Consider the following 16,618-nt stretch of genomic DNA (forward strand, 5'->3'; position numbering starts at 1 on the left):
AATTTCGTATAGGAAAACAGAACAGGAAAGCCTACTTGAGCAATTAAATGTGCATTCTATGTAGCATGTTGTAATGCAGTCCTGGAACCATTTTTTAATGCTGGTGTGGAAGAGACAAACCCAGGAGGTGGGTGCTTAACCTTGTAGTTCATTTACACAAAGTCACCCTGAGCTGGCACACATGAAGTTAGCCCCTGGGCTACAGATCTTCAGGCCTTAGAATAAGATTGCATCCATAACTGTGTATAAACTGCACAGATACCACCCCTCTCCAAATCCAGTTCTATGTTTGGAATAAGCTTTAAGTCAGGCTTGCTAGAGGCCACCTTTTAGTTTCTGACCCTTCAGCGGGGTACTGTAAGTGCAAGTTTTTCATTTGTTCCCTCGTAACCACCGAGGGCTAAGAAACTTATTTCCATTCTCTGAGACTTGCATGCAATGCCGTCCTCGTGATGGTCAGGTGGCCGAATTCTGTGACTAGCAGAACACACACGGTTCTTAGTGGGGTGTTTCTTCTGAATTGGACTGCAGTGGTGATGAGACCTTTGAACTTTTGTTTGCTGATTCTCCCTAGCAACTGGAAAACCTCTTCTGGCAGAGGAATGGCCGCCAGATCATCAGCTGCCATTATGACGGGAGTTATGCCCAGTGGCCTGTCTCAAGTGATGATAGGCAGCCAGAGCCCCTGGAAAGCAAAGTGCCTTACGGTCAGTATGGGTGGGGGCTGGCAGTGCATGCCTTCGGAACCGTGCATGATTTGACGTGTGCTCAGAGCAGTAAGTCTTTACAACATGGGGCCCACCAAGCTGAATGCCGCCCTCTTGAGGCTCAAACGTCTGAATTGTGCCTGCCTGAGGCGGCAAAAACAAGAGAATTGTTATATTGTGGCCTGCCGAAATGCATATGCCACAATATGTGGCCTTAATTAGAGCTCCACTGAATTGGAGCAGTGCCCTGGGCGGGTGATGGCACCTGAGGACCAAAGTCTTGCTAAAGTGATGGTGGCTTTCCAGACTTTGGAATGCAGGAGCCACTGGGAAATAGTTGGCTTTCTACTGTTAGGGGTGTCTTTAGTGAGTGATTGGTCTGTTTTTAGTACAAGTAGTTTCTCTATTGTTTGGTTCATAAGCAACCTTCATTACACAGGTATTCATGGTGCTTCTGATGGCACTGTCTGTGTGGATAGCAAGACGAGGCTGTCAGGGCAAAGTTATGTAATGAGCACTTTCTCTTTCATAAGGGAAAATTAGGGGTGTGCTGCCATGCCATGTCAGGCTAAATGATAAAACTAAAAGATTCTCCAGCTACTTTCAGTCGTGTGGATTTTTGACTAAAATAATTATCTTGGATTTGAAATGGTTTTATATGTGTAGTGGTTTTTATATTTGTTTATTGCATTGTGAAATTGCTTTGTAGTGCTTCACAGGTAGCGATACATAAAGAAATAATAAATTGACAACAATATAATAAAATAAGCATTTATTTAAAACATGGCATCTTCTTTAAAAATCTGCCCTTCTAGGTCCTTTTCCTTGCAAGGCCATCTCCAAGATTTACTGGCAAACAACAAAGAACGGGTAGGTACTTTGGCAGATATTACAATGCTGCCCATTCTCCTAAGATTCTAGAGTGACCTTTTAGTAACAAGAGCTGAGCTGCTGCTTGCTAGAAATTCTGCAGCTGACTGAGGTGTCAGCAGAAGTCCTCTCTTTATAATCTGAACACTGAAAGCTGATCCACATAATGGAAGGGCAGTTAGAAATTGCCTGCTCTTTTCAATCTCTTTATATATATATATAAAATTAGGATTTATATCTTACATTTTACCATGAATTCCTTCCTGGGTGGCTTACAAACAAATAATCCTAAAGCAATAGCATTCTATATCTGTAGCAATATAATTAAAAAGGAGATAAAAGCAGCAAATAAAAACAGCTAAAAAGCAAACACAGTAATATTAAATATTATGAGAGAACAGGTGGATTTCTTGAGACATCTGAAAAATGATGTATTTGGTTCTAAGTGATTCTGCTAAAGGAGATTGTTCCACAGTTTGGGTGCCACCATGGAGAAGGCCCTCACTCCGCTGACCACGGTTCTGACTTTTTGAAAGAGGGAAGGGGGCACACAGAGAAAGGTGCTTGACAATGTTAATTGATGGGTAGTGAAAGCTGGCCTTGAGATCCTGTGCCCAGGCCACTTAGGACTTTAAAGCAGCAAATTTGTGCTTCTCTGATTGCTGGAGACTTAAGAGAAATTCTAAAGATTCAGGGGAATGCATTTTGCCACAAGAGAGAATTATTCTGTCTCTGCAGTGGTTTGGTTAGCTTGTAGCATGAAATGCTTTTAAGTTGGAGGAAGGTACCTAAATTGTATATCTGTTACATTTTCTTTTTCTCTAAGGCTTCCTTACATTATATTTCAAGGAGGGATGCCACGGGCCAGCTATGGTGACAGGCATAGCATTTCTGTCGTTTATGGCAATCAGCAAACTGCCTTTGACTTTACATCGCGAGTGATAGACTTCTTTGTTATTGCCAATGCAGATCCACTTGCAGGTATGTGGCGGATTTTGATTTCTCGGGGAGCTTTAGTTGGAACTACATTTTACTTTGAGGGTTCAGTTCTGGGTGTTGCTTGGAGTTGAAATACCCAATGTGTTGTTATTAGCGCCCAGATTTGGGTGATCATTGTGAAATACTAGTTGTGTGTTGGATTTTTTGTTTTACGGTATTTTATTTTTTGGTCAACTAGTAAACGGAATGATGTTTTGTATTTATAGGCTCCATCTTTTGGGAGCCAAAAATGTAAAGCATTTTGATAGAAATATAGAAAACCTTGATAGCAATTACAGCTTTCAGCTGTAAAAATGACCATTGGAAATCTTTCATGGGGGTAGGATTCTGTTTCATATTGCTAGATCAAGTACCGTATTTTTTGCTCTATAAGACTCACTTTTTCCCTCCTGAGAAGTAAGGGGAAATGTGTGTGCGTCTTATGGAGCGAATGCAGGCTGCGCAGCTATCCCAGAAGCCAGAACAGCAAGAGGGATCACTGCTTTCACTGTGCAGCAATCCCTCTTGCTGTTCTGGCTTCTGAGATTCAGAATTCTTTTTTCCTTGTTTTCCTCCTTCAAAAACTAGGTGCGTCTTGTTGTCTGGTGCGTCTTATAGAGCGAAAAATACGGTAGATATTACTGAACTGCAACCCGCATCATCACTGACCATAAGCCATGCTGACTGCAGCTTATTTGTTTAAGAGTTTTTATACCTCTTGGCTAACAACACAGCATACAGTATAATTTAGGCAGGAATATAAAACAGGTGTAAAACCATATATCCATTATAAACACAGCAACACTAAGTCTAAACTCCAGCCAGCGCCAGCACCATAATATTCCGTATAAGTTGGAAGTTCAGCAACATCTAGAGCAGTGTTTCCCAAACGTTTTTGGGCAACGGCACACCTGTTTACCGGAAAAAAATCTCGCGGCACACCACCATTAAAGCCCCGCCCCCGTGACGTCATTCGGGGAGCCGGCGGCCCGGGCCTGAGCTGGAAGGAGAGGCGGTGCTTTTCGGCACAAGGCAATCGGCCTGGAATTGTTTCCCGCGCGCTGCGAAAGGGAACAGCTGCGGTCGCGCGAACCCTCCGGCGCTGGGAGGGGAAAGGGCGGAGTCGCAGAGCACCAGCTGGCCGAGCGGTTGCGCGCAGCGTTGCGCTTTTGGAGAGCGTGCGGCTGCTGCTAGGGGATCCGGGGACGTGAGCAGGCCTGGCCCGACCCGGGTTGAAGGAGGACAAGCCGGCAGCGCGCCAAGTGAGTTCGGTTGCGCACGACGGCCCCCGCTCCCCCCACCCCCGCCGGATCCTCGCCGCCGCCGCCTCTCGCCCGCCTCCCTCCCACGGCACACCACCCGATGTCTCACGGCACAGTAGTGTGCCGCGGAACACCGGTTGGGAAACACTGATCTAGAGGACCACAGATTACCCACTATTACACTAGAGATTCTTCATAGATTGCATCTGCAGTGCTGCCCTTAATTACTCTCCGAGATGTGTATCAATTTCTTGAAATTATTTATACACTGTTATGAAAAGTGCTCAGTGTGGTTTACTGTAAAATCCATTAAACAATAGAATCCAGCGGCATTAAAAGTCAGCACAAAGCTTAACTAAACAGATTGGGACAAACGGCTGGCATCCGTAGCAAACACTTCAGTAAACAGGTAAGTTTTCCACGTGCGCTGAAACTGCATCACTGTAGGCATATGACTCATTTAGTTTTACAAACACATAGCTATTAGTGAGAAGGAAATCAGCCCTGTTCCCCTTGTCCATGAAAACAGACTTTTAAGGTGAAAGGACAATATTTTACCTTCCTGCTGCAGCGGTACCTGTTTATCTACTTGCACTGGCGTGCTTTCAAACTGCTAGGTTGGCAGCAGCTGGTACAGAGCAATGGGAGCTCACCCTGTCACGGGGATTCGAACTGCCGACCTTCTGATTGGCAAGCCTAAGATTGCTTCTGGGCAAGAGGAGTAGTGTTAGGTGGAGTTCCTCAGCATTTTGGGTCTGAGTGATTGTCTCCCAACTTGTTGTTGCACAGCTGTTCACACAGGCCACGTGTGCAACAGGGCATACAGGAACTGAAGAAGGAAGTGCTACAACTGCTGCAGGCTTAGCCCAGGAAGTCATTCAGTCATCTGAGGTTCCTGTGGTTGGCCAGCTTCCCTGTAACTGACCGCTTAAGCCTAATGGGAATCTGCCTTGGCTCACCTCACATGCTCCTTCCTTCGCTCAACAGAGTGTGAGAGTGGGCCACTCACTGTGCACCAAATCCACTTAGGTTAATGTGTAATGCTTATGTAATGGCTCTGGTGGTGTTGGGAAGCTATTCTTTCACTTACCGAGTGTCCGTGCTGTGGGCAGGATGCTTTCAGAGCTGATCATTTGGGGCAACTTCTTACAATGCGTTATGTAACTGGTGAGGTGGAGGACAGAAATGCTTTGTATCGTGTCAGTTGTGTGTAAATGGCTGCTTTTCCTGTCCTCTTCATTACACGAGAGCAGGGCTTCTATCTTTTCCAGTAAGTGGGGCTGAAAGGGTGGAAAGCAGTCTTTTTTGCAATTGGCTTGCTACTATAGTTGGAGTACAATGTATGCCTGTTGTCTCTGCCTCGGTACTAAATGCACCATTAGAAACAACTCTTTGAGATTGCTTAATGCTACTACTTGGCAACTTCCAGAGAAAGGATACACGATCAACTATGCTCAGCAAAGATGACTTTGCTAGCAACGTTAACTTTCAAAGCACTTGGTGCTTGGAAATTTTTGCAGATAGGGGGTTCCAAATAAGTTGTCTTAAGCTTTTATCCCTCCCTAGCAGTTCGAAAGCACGTCAAAGTGCAAGTAGATAAATAGGTACCACTCTGGCAGGAAGCTAAACGGCGTTTCCGTGCGCTGCTCTGGTTCGCCAGAAGCGGCTTAGTCATGCTGGCCACATGACCCGGAAGCTGTACGCCGGCTCCCTCGGCCAATAAAGCGAGATGAGCGCCACAACCCCAGAGTCGTCCGCGACTGGACCTAATGGTCAGGGGTACCTTTACCTTTATCTTATGCTGAAATGTGAAAACTGTGGGCAGTATCCAACTAATTCGTTCTGTCGGCACAAGGGTTTCTGCTTGCATAGTGGAACACCGCCCCCCCCCCCATGGACCCTTCTAAATCTGTTATGGGTTCCCCCCCAACCCTCCAGAGCAGATTTGCAGCAGGTGTGAGATGCACATGGGGGAGGGGGAAGTTCCTTTGTGCAAGTGGAAATCCTTCTGCTGAAAGAACAAATTAGTTGGATTCTGCCTTCCCACAAACCCCCATAGTTTAATGTTCCATAGAAAACAAAAGGCTAGCATGTATAATAAATAAAGAGACACTTGATTACTATACCTGGCATCCCCATATTATTTGATAATTCACACGTTCCAGCCCTGTATGATGGATCGCAGTATCTATGGGCAGTGTAGAAATTGTCAGTGGCAACAGATGCTGAAGAACCTTTCTTTAAAAGGAGCAGGGTGTTCAGCCCTTTACAAAGTCTCTCTCCTGATTAGAGAGTCATTTGTATGTTTACTCAGAAGCAAGTCCCGCTGTTTTCAACGGTGCCTGCTTCCAAAGTAAGTATGTGTAGGATTGCAGTTTTAGTCTGTTACCCATATGAGTGGTGCCTGTCCATTGATTGGCTAAATTTGCTTATGAGTATAAGCAACACATTTCAAGCAAATTGCACCATTCTGTTGGACTGTGCCTGCTCTGCAATATAGGTGCATACATCAAAAGAGGCATTCTGTCCTATGTGCTTTTCTTAACATAGTGGTTCATACCTCTGTTAATGTATATAATCTGCTGTGAGGTAATTGGGACCATTTTTTAAAAAGTCTTATCAGAAGATATTAGTTGCTTTAAGTTTAAACCATGCAGTCCTACTCCCTTAAAACCTACATGTGGTTTTAAAATGACAAATGCTGAAATGATAAAACATAAAGGGAAGTTGTTTAGGGAAGTTTTTTAATGTTTGATATTTTATCATGTTTTTAGTATTCTGTTGGGAGCCGTCCAGAGTGGCGGGGGAAACCCAGCCAGATGGGCGGGGTATAAATAATAAATTATTATTATTATTAAAGGGACATATAGGAGGGGGGTTTTTTGTTTCGTTTCAAGGAACAGCCTTCTGGAAGCACAACACACCCAACAGTATGCATTAACTCAGTGCAGACAAGCGCTTGCCGAATTGCCTCTATCCATTTTAAATTACTGTAATACTTCAGTTAGTTTAAAATGCACCATGACTTCTTCTTTTTATTGCAAAGGTGCTGTGCATCTCTATGTTGGAGGAGCCACCTTTTGCCAAGTTCATTTATAACAGAAAACAATACGACATGTGATTCTGTGACACATCGTGCATTTTGCTTTCCAAAAGCAGAGCAGTGATGAGTTTCTGTAGCCGGCTGCAGAAGCGGCTTTCCGTTTGTAATGAAATTCTTCTTGTTCTCAAACGGATCAACTGCTCTCAGAACCAGCAACGCTGCTACATTTTAAGCAGCTTACTTTGCTGGGATTGGCCTAAGTTCTAGAAATGGTCTAACATACAACTAACTGGGTCACTGCTGAGCATGCACAATGCAGCCTGTCTTTTACCCATTAAAGGATGGCAGATGAGAAGAGTCACATAGCCCACCTGCTTGCATCGGGTCCTTGATTTCCAGTTCACGGTCATTTCACGTGACATTTTTTACTCCATAGATAATCTTGGATAAAGCACATAAATGGCCTATTAGGGGTGTTGACGATTGCACCACAGGAACTTGGATTGGGCAGAAAAATAAACCTTGTGCTTCACAGACGTGCACTTTGTTGTTGTTGTTTTTGAAGAATTTATACCCTGCCCTTCAGCAGGTTTCCAGGCAACTTTCAAAGTGAACATTTCAATACAGCAAAGATGAAAGCAGACATGGAAACACCATAATATAAAAGAGCAGCATAAAGGAAGCGGGAGTAAAAACAAAAATTCAAAGCAGCTTAAAAACAAAGCACAGATGATTGCAGGGTGGGGAGCCCATCAGCTAAGTTTGACACAGAGTAAAACCCACTGGAATTAATAAACATGCCTAAGTTAATGAATTTCAATGGCTCTACTCTGCGTAAAGCTTTTGAAACTACTTTTTTGACTGGGAAAATAAAATATTTTTGCCTACTGCCTAAATGACACTAGATTAAGCTCTAGTTGGGCCTCCCTTCAGAGCCAGATTTAGGGCAGTGCGGTTGGTTCCCTCGCACTGGGCACCAAGCCGAGGGGGGTGCTATAACTATGATGCAGTGCATGCGCAGAATGGAAGATGAAAGGTAGGGACACCGAATTTTGGTCTCACAATGCACCACTGAAATTTGAAAGACCAAAGTCCACCTTTGCTCCCTTGAAGAGAGTATTCTGCAATTGGAGTGAACCACTGAGCAGAGCAATCTGTTTCCCACTTCATGTGGCCACACGTGAAAGCAAATTGTTCTGCTGAAGGGCTTTGAAGGCCGAAATCAACACTTTGACTTGAGCCCTGGAACAAATGGGAGAGACGGTGCAATTGACGAAACCACAAGCATAATGTGCTTTTGAAAATATGTTATTTTATATGTTCTTAATCCGTTTAAAATATTTTACATACGTGTCTTCTTTCTTTTTTAAAAATTGTATTGTTTTGCTGCCTGGTTATTTGCCTCCATTGGGAGAAAGGAAAAGATAGAGATTCAATAAATAAAATGTATATAGTACCATCTCTATATTTTCCTCTTTGCCAGGGGCAGGCCTGGCTGGTTTCTTTTCCAGGGGATGTGTGGTCTAAACTCGACCCATGGAAGAAGGATGAAAATAGAGAGAAGGGGAGGAATTGTGTGATTATTTCAAGATCCATAATGTAACTAATATTGCTCAGCCCCAAGCCTAGATAAACCATGCTGCTTATTTGTGTCCGCTGATGAAAGTACTTCACAATTGTTTTCTCCCTGCTGCCTCTCCCCCAGTGAAATGATGGCTATTTATTGATTTCTGTTCCTGCAGAATTTGATGACCCATCTGCCATGGTGGTGCTAGCAGAGGAAGAGCTAGTAGTCATAGACCTGATGTCTCCAGGCTGGCCATCGGTCCAACCCCCGTACCTGGCATCTCTTCACTGTTCAGCCATCACATGTTCCCACCATGTCTCCAACATCCCTCTCAAGTTATGGGAAAGGATCATCAGTGCCGGGAGTAAACAGAACTCCCAGTTCTCTAATATGGTATGACTTGCATGCATGAACGTTGGAATGGAATGAACGAGTCCCTTTCATATTAATACTGGATTTCATACTGCGTCTGAAGTCCCGCTTGAGAGATAGAAGGCACAAGCAAAGGATGAGGCCATTTCAGCGATGTAATCTTGCCTTCCAGCCTGAGTACTCAAAGATAATTATGGCCCCCAGACCCAAATCTGTTTGCTTATCTCATTTATTGCATTTATATCCTGCTTATCCCTCCAAGAAGATCAGATTGGCATACGTGGCTCTTCTCCCCTATTATCTTTGTAACGAACCCTGTGAGATAAGTTAGGCTGTGAGAGACTAGCCTAAGGTCACCCAGATAGCTTTCATGACTGGGTGGGAATTTGAACCTGATCTCCCAGGTCCCAGCTCAGCATGCTAACCATTACACCACACTGGTTCTCTGAGGGCACTGTAGGAATAATGCATTTTATAAGCTCTCTCTGCCTTCCTTGGGGAGCAAGGCCTTCTCTGTTCACTGACTCCAGAGGTCCTGGGGTGCTCCAGTGAGATCTCACAGGTCTTTCCAAGTTCCCATGACGCCTTGCACAGGGGCATCTCAGACCTGGTGCGTCGAGAGGGCCTTGCTTCCCAAGCAAGACAGAGAGCTTAAATGCTCTTTTTGTGCTAGGAAAACGCACCACAAAAAGCTCTCTGCTTTGCTTGCTTCTAATTTGTGGGATTGCAACCAGCGGCCTTCAACAGCATATGGTTGAAATTGCTGGAGTGTTAAACACGTGTAGGATGCAATGTAAAAGGTAAAGGGACCCCTGACCATTAGGTCCAGTTGTGGCTGACTCTGGGGTTGTGGTGCTCATCTCGCTTTATTGGCCAAGGGAGCCGGCGTACAGCTTCCAGGTCATGTGGCCAGCCTGACTAAGCCGCTTCTGGCGAACTAGAGCAGCGCACGGAAACGCCGTTTACCTTCCCGCCGGAGCAGTACCTATTTATCTACTTGCACTTGACGTGCTTTCGAACTGCTAGGTGGGCAGGAAGGATGCAATGTACTGCACAAGAAAACATGCTGAATTATATTGTTAGTTTGCCTGCGCAACTTGTCACAGAATTCAGAAATTTAATTTAATTTTGGGGTGTTTGTGGCTCAGGGACTGAGGATCTGTTTTGCATGCAGAAGTTCCTAGGTTCAGTCTTGGGCATCTCTTCTCCGAAACCCTGAAAGCCACTGCCAGACAGTGCAGCTAGAAGAACCATTCTTCTGATCTCTGTTTTAAGGCAGCTTCTGTGCACCCCACCCTAATCTAGATTTCTGGTTCCCTCCGTTGCAAAGGACTCTGGCTTTGAGCTCACATCTAGGTGCAGACAAGCAAATTTTACACGTTTTGTACACTACTGAGAGATCAGAACACTTGAAGACAATACAGTGGTACCTCTGGTTATGTACTTAATTCATTCCGGAGGTCCGTTCTTAACCTGAAACTGTTCTTAACCTGAAGCACCACTTTAGCTAATGGGGCCTCCCGATGCCGCCGCATGATTTCTGTTCTCATCCTGAGGTAAAGTTCTTAACTTGAGATACTATTTCTGGGTTAGCGAAGTCTGTAACCTGAAGCGTATGTAACCTGAAGTGTATGTAACCCGAGGTACCACTGTATTCTGCACCCTGACAAAGTTGCAGTTCCTATGGGTTCGGTTTCAGAAAGCCCCAATAGTTACAGTTTGCAAATATTTACAAGCTTTCTGCAGCAGCAGCTGCTTACAGAAAAAAAAAAAAGTAGGTTAATGGATTCCTCCCCATCTTATATTAAACCTTAGCATAAGGAAATTGGCTAGTAAAACCTTAAGAATGTATGCCTTAATCCAAACAAAGCTTAATCTGCATAGATTTGGTGTTCAATGCTTTCCTGCTCCCTCTGTGTCTTCATTGCATATGAACTTCCAACTTTGCATCCATTCTGTCCCAATTTCTGTTTTCCTAGCAATGGCCAATTAATGGCGGCACCAGCAAGGCTCCAGATCCTCCCCAGAGAGACTTGCTACTTACTGGGTAGGTATGAAAACAGACGTTCTTCCTCTGGTTACCATTCTGGAGCTTCTGACCTCATGTTTTGTTTCCACCTCTGCTTAGTCAGTCTAATACAGCGTGTGAGGATCATCATTTGTGCAACAGCCATTAAACTGATTACCTTTTTGAACTTGGGTATTTAACACTTCAATGGTAATGAACTCTTCTGAAGGCAGAAAGTTCCAAAACATTACCGGTTTGTGTGCGTATATGTGTATAAAAAGTCTCACATCAAGTGGATGGGATGGAAAAATCAATTTCGTTTTGTCCCTCCATATGTCTTTCTCTGTACGCTAAATAGGGCTTCGTTGCTGCTTTTCATCCGGAATTTAAAATATACCGGTATGTATCCTTAATACTCCTGCAAGGACGAAAGAGGTTTCCTGTCAAGATCCCTGATAAGATTCTCCCAATTAATGGTCCAGGCATCCTGCCAGCCATGCTAAAAGGATAACATTAGCATACAGGGGCTAGAATACTCTGTGTCCCTGAGAACCGAATGTACTGATGTTGTGGAGAGAGGATTGAACGTAAGAGCCCCTCACCAGACTTCGTAAAACCCAGTGGGATACAAGCTAATTTCTGGAATGTCGCTTGGTGTTTTTCAAGCAGCAGTGATGCAGGGGGAGAATTCATGTTGATTCACCCAAGCAAGCTTGGTGCCTCAAGTGCCGCAGCGTGGTGTTTTGTGTTACTTATTTAACACTTTGTATACCACCCCACAAGTTAACGTGGTTTTACAGTTTCGGAATAATGGCTGTGTATGTAAGAGGCATGATACAATAGAGAACAGACGGGCCAGGTTGCCCTGCAAATTGGTGATGTGATGGAGGAGGCAGAGTGCTCTGGAGGAGCCAGCCACTGGAACTGCGACACACAAGTCATCGCACGTTGTGTGCAGGGCCACCTCAAGATCGAGGGGGCCTGTTCCCCTTAAAACAAATACTGAGGGAGCCGAGGTGTCTTCGCCCCCCCCCCAAGTTGATGCGCCTGATAGGGAAATGGTAGGAGGAGGGGGGAAAGCCAGGTCAGGTGCCAGCCGTTTAACACTGTTAAAGAATGACCAAGCCGAAAGGTCACCACAGGAGATTGCTTGAGGAGAGGGGAGGAGCCCAAATGGCATCTGGTCCCAGCTGAGCTGATGGAGTGGTCCTTGCTGTCAACTGGCCACTGATGGGAGACAACATGGATCTAACTAGGCGGCTGCGAACGCATTTCTGTGCACGCCCATCAGATTATTCCTGTCAAGATTTATTTTAAACGCTCGCTGCAATGCATGTTCTTTAAGTTGACTTCACTAAGCTGGACCTAACAAGAGCCTTTTTAGAGCGTTAGCCACAAGGAACTAAAGCTCTTTCAGCCTGGCAAAAATATTAATAGCTTAAGTTTGTGTGGAAACATATATGGAGAGCAGTTAACTGCCTTGGGTGGTAGTCTTCAAAAAAGTCAGGAACTTCAGGAAAGTCCAGTAGTTAGTAGTACTAGTTGTCGTAGTAGTAATAATAACAACAATAACAATAATATTTATTTATTTATTTATACATACATACATACATACATACCCCACTCATATGGCTGGGTTTCCCAAGCCACTCTGGGCGGCTCCCAAACAGAATATTATAAACACGATAAAACATCAAAAATTAAAAGCTTCCCTAAACAGGGCTGCCTTCAGATGTCTTCTAAAAGGCTAGGCTTCCCTGGTGGGCTTGGAAGCAGTGGCAGGCAAGCTTCCCTGAAAGACCCTTTGCCCACTATTGCAGATATTTCCTTGCAATGTGGTTCTGGGTATATAGTCTTCCTTTGTACTGGGCCGCAGTGAGGTTCTGTATGTGTGAGTTGGCTGTTCACTCCACCGGAATCCCCTTTGGTGTGCAGCAGTCAAGTCAGCGGGGGGGGGGGGGGGGTCAGCGTAGAAAAGGGATCACGAAGGAGGAAAGTTTTGTAGCCGCCTGGCCTATCTATATTTAAATAATTAGTCCAAAAGGATTTCAGTGGCTCATGTTCAGTGTGTTCACTTACCTGGAAAGTAAGCCGTGCCGCTGGTGTAATCTGCTTGCCCCCTTCATTTCTCTCTCTCTCTCTCCCCCCCCCCCACACACATCAGGCATGAGGATGGCACAGTACGATTCTGGAACGCGTCCGGCGTTTGTCTGAACCTCCTGTATAAGCTGAGCACGGTGAGGGTGTTCCTCACGGATGCTGATCCCAATGACAATCTGAACCAGATGGGAGAGGATGAATGGCCTCCGCTGCGCAAGGTGAGGAGTCCGTGGCCCAGCTTAAACCTTCCGAAGCCAAGGCCTGCTGAACTGAGCAGCAGAGAAGCCTCCCCGCAGAAAACCTTGCTTTGTATTGATATGGTCTTTTCTTTCTTGCCTGTCTGCCCTGCTAGGTTGGCTCCTTTGACCCTTACAGCGATGACCCCAGACTTGGGATCCAGAAGATCTTCTTGTGCAAATACAGTAGCTACTTGGCCGTGGCAGGAACAGCAGGGCAGGTACTGAAATGCACTTGGATAGGCTGTTGGACTGTATCCAGTAACACAGACCTTACTTTATCTTTTGCCCCCATCATTTGGGAAATGCAAGAGTTTGAACTTCCCTGCATGTTATGCCCTGTGTTCTACATTAACTTTTCTCCCAATCCTAGTGATCTGCGGTGTGTAGGAGGCATTCTGTACATGTTCAGATACTGTCATGTGCAAATTTCTCTGCCTTGTATTTTGTACCATCTACACTGTTGTAACTGCCAGCTATGCAGCCAATCACTAATTAAGCTGTTGTTCTGGCTTGTTCAGGGGCGCGGGTGGCGCTGTGGGTAAAAGCCTCAGCGCCTAGGGCTTGCCAATCGAAAGGTCGGCGGTTCGAATCCCCGCGGAGGGGTGTGCTCCCGTTGCTCGGTCCCAGCGCCTGCCAACCTAGCAGTTCGAAAGCACCCCTGGGTGCAAGTAGATAAATAGGAACCGCTTACTGGCGGGAAGGTAAACGGCGTTTCCGTGTGCTGCGCTGGCTCGCCAGTTGCAGCTTTGTCACGCTGGCCACGTGACCCGGAAGTGTCTCCGGACAGCGCTGGCCCCCGGCCTCTTAAGTGAGATGGGCGCACAACCCCATCTGTCAAGACTGGCCCGTACGGGCAGGGGTACCTTTACCTTTATCTGGCTTGTTCATCTTTGGGTTTTCAATTTGAATTTGTTCACTCTCTAAATCATTGTGTGTCTTGGCCAGCTGGATCCTGGTAGTAGTATATATAGTAGGAATGTGTGTATATATGTCTGTATATGCGGCAATGTCTGTATACCGGAACAAGTAGGGAAGATTAAGTCGCAAAGTTGATAATAGGCGAACCATTCCACTAGTCAGTGGGCTGTGCTGACAATGCAAACTTTCTGGGCTAGTTTCCAGCTTGCAACTTAATTTTTTTCTATCTCTGCTCTTTAATTCCCTGTCAGAGAGCACCAAGGAGAATCCTTAGTTTTGAATTACTGATTTGGGATAGAGTGGCCCTTTCCATGGGAGACATTTTGACAATTCCTGCCTCAACACCACTGGCCTATTGAAAGTTTTTGTTGCTGTTTAGACTGTGGAAGACAGGGTTCACAGATGCTCTGCCCCATATAATTAGATAAAGAAGTTCATCTATGTCAATGGGGGGGTGGGGTGGGGACAAATATGCATGTCTTCTCCTGTGAAATGCAATGCTTTTCAAAGAGCCTTAATTCAGGTTAGAAGATACTTACAACTTGCCCTTGGGCTCTCAGCTGTGATGCGCCCACTCCTCTTCTTTTTGGCTTTCTTAACTTTGAACTATATCAGATCACCTTCAATGTTGCATTTTTAAATTGCTGCGACCTGTTCTGGAACCTTAAGGTCAGGGCAGGTAATAAATCAAAATAAATAATAATAATATACACCGGCTCCTGGCATCCGAAACACACTCTTCAGAGTAGATTCCTACTGCACTTGTAAGAGTCATGCTGCTCTTTCAAAAAACCAAAACAACACGCCTGCTTGAGTCATGTGGGCATTGGCCGCAAATGTCAGTTCACATTGGATTGCCAAACGAGCTGCTTTGCCTCAGGGCTAGCAACTTGCCCAACCCACCTGTGATGAGAAAGGAGCAGCATGTAGTTTTCTGAATTATGACTCTTCTACTGCTCTTTAAAGACTTCGAATGGGTGAGTGCAGATCATCATGAACCAAATGGGTAACTCAGTCTGTTATACATATAACTGCCAGGCCTCTCAAGCAAAATGTCCTGCCAAAGCTGTGGGCAGAGAATCTTGTCCACATCAGGTCAGAAATAAATGAAAGCAGTGGGTAGATTTAGCATTGCTGCAGGGCAGAAACATAAAGACTATTTTTGCCAAGTAGTTAAATGATATGATATTCATGAACGGTGGTTGTTTCTGTTGCTTTTTAAAGTGGTGTTGTCCTTACATTTCATTGTATTTGGGTTTTGCTGCTTCTTTTGATTATATGTTGTGCCTATCACTTTCAAAAGCTGCCTTGAAAGTATCTGAAAAGGTGGGGTAGAAATAAATTGAAATAAGACTGCTAATGCTTCTTAGATTCACAGTGTGCTACAAGAGCCACTTGGTAAATGACTGCCTCTGTTGCATAATTACATAAGCCTACAACCTCTTTTCTTTTGTTTTACTTCAAAGTGCATCACGCTGTAGGAGGGTGTTCATACACTTAATCAAAAAGTGAATTGGGTTAGCTTGAACTCCCTTGCTGCTGATGTGATGTTGAAAAACCAGCGAGGAAGGATATAGGTGAAATGCAAAAGTATTCTTCAGTGCTTTCGAGGGTAAAGGCCCAGAGGAGGAAATTTGTCCTGGCCTTCATTCTTGCACAAACTCTGTGGGTTTTGCAATGCTAAGGTTTCAAAACACAGTTCCGAATGACCTTCTCCCTTTTCCCTACCCTGCCCCGTCCAGGTACTCGTAATGGAGCTAAATGACGAAGAAGCAGAGCAGGTGGTTGACCATTCAGAGGCGGACCTCCTCCAGGACCAGGAAGGCTATAGGTGGAAAGGTCACGAGCGGCTCAAAACTAAAGATGGGCCTGTTCGGTTTGAGCCAGGCTTCCAGCCCTTTGTCTTGGTCCAGTGTCAGCCACCAGCTGTGGTCACTTCGCTGGCCCTTCACTCGGAATGGAAACTTGTAGCCTTTGGCACAAGCCATGGTTTTGGGCTCTTTGATCATCAGCAGAAGCGGCTGGTCTTTGTCAAGTAAGGGGGTTACTTCCTGATTGATTGAGATAGATAGATAGATAGATAGATATAGGTAGATAGATAGATAATGTTTAAATTGTATTCCTGACACAGTGTAGGGTTTAGGTGAAAGTCTTGCATTGAACGTCCAGCCATTTTCAAAAGCCATGTGCTTAAACAGGGTTTTCCTGTCAGACTGGTGAGGCGTAGTGCTAAGGGTTCAATCAGTGAACTGGAAGTCCTGGATAAAAATCTCAGTTCAGGCAGGAAATTACTTATAATAATAATAATAAATTTTATTTATATCCCGCCCTCCCCAGCTGAAGCCGGGCTCAGGGTGGCTAACAACAATAAAATAATACATTAGGCAAAGCATTTTCTTCCCAGCCTTAGGATTAGATCTCCTGATCGTTTAAACAGATTCTCACAGTGGCCCTCCAGATGCCATGGGAAGCTTGCAAGCAGGGCTGGACACAGCAACGCTCTCCCCGTCTGCAGTTTCCTGAAGAATGGCATTCAAAAGCACACTGCCTCCAA

At 45.1% G+C, this 16,618-nt stretch overlaps 1 protein-coding gene across 6 annotated transcripts in view; it reads left to right on the forward strand.

Annotated features, from left to right (window-relative positions):
* LLGL2 (LLGL scribble cell polarity complex component 2) overlaps window positions 1–16,618 on the forward strand; it is a 69,987-nt gene that overhangs the window by 37,135 nt on the left and 16,234 nt on the right. For all 6 annotated transcript variants that reach the window (XM_028716872.2, XM_077924205.1, XM_077924204.1 and 3 more), the window contains exons 8-15: window positions 575–707; window positions 1,523–1,577; window positions 2,404–2,558; window positions 8,603–8,820; window positions 10,779–10,846; window positions 12,972–13,125; window positions 13,260–13,364; window positions 15,807–16,099. In XM_028716872.2, the coding sequence (XP_028572705.2) occupies window positions 575–707; window positions 1,523–1,577; window positions 2,404–2,558; window positions 8,603–8,820; window positions 10,779–10,846; window positions 12,972–13,125; window positions 13,260–13,364; window positions 15,807–16,099 (1,181 nt within the window). The remainder of the gene's footprint in view (window positions 1–574; window positions 708–1,522; window positions 1,578–2,403; window positions 2,559–8,602; window positions 8,821–10,778; window positions 10,847–12,971; window positions 13,126–13,259; window positions 13,365–15,806; window positions 16,100–16,618) is intronic.

The sequence above is a fragment of the Podarcis muralis genome, chromosome 2, assembly GCF_964188315.1.
Source record: "Podarcis muralis chromosome 2, rPodMur119.hap1.1, whole genome shotgun sequence".
NCBI classification, from domain to species: domain Eukaryota; kingdom Metazoa; phylum Chordata; class Lepidosauria; order Squamata; family Lacertidae; genus Podarcis; species Podarcis muralis.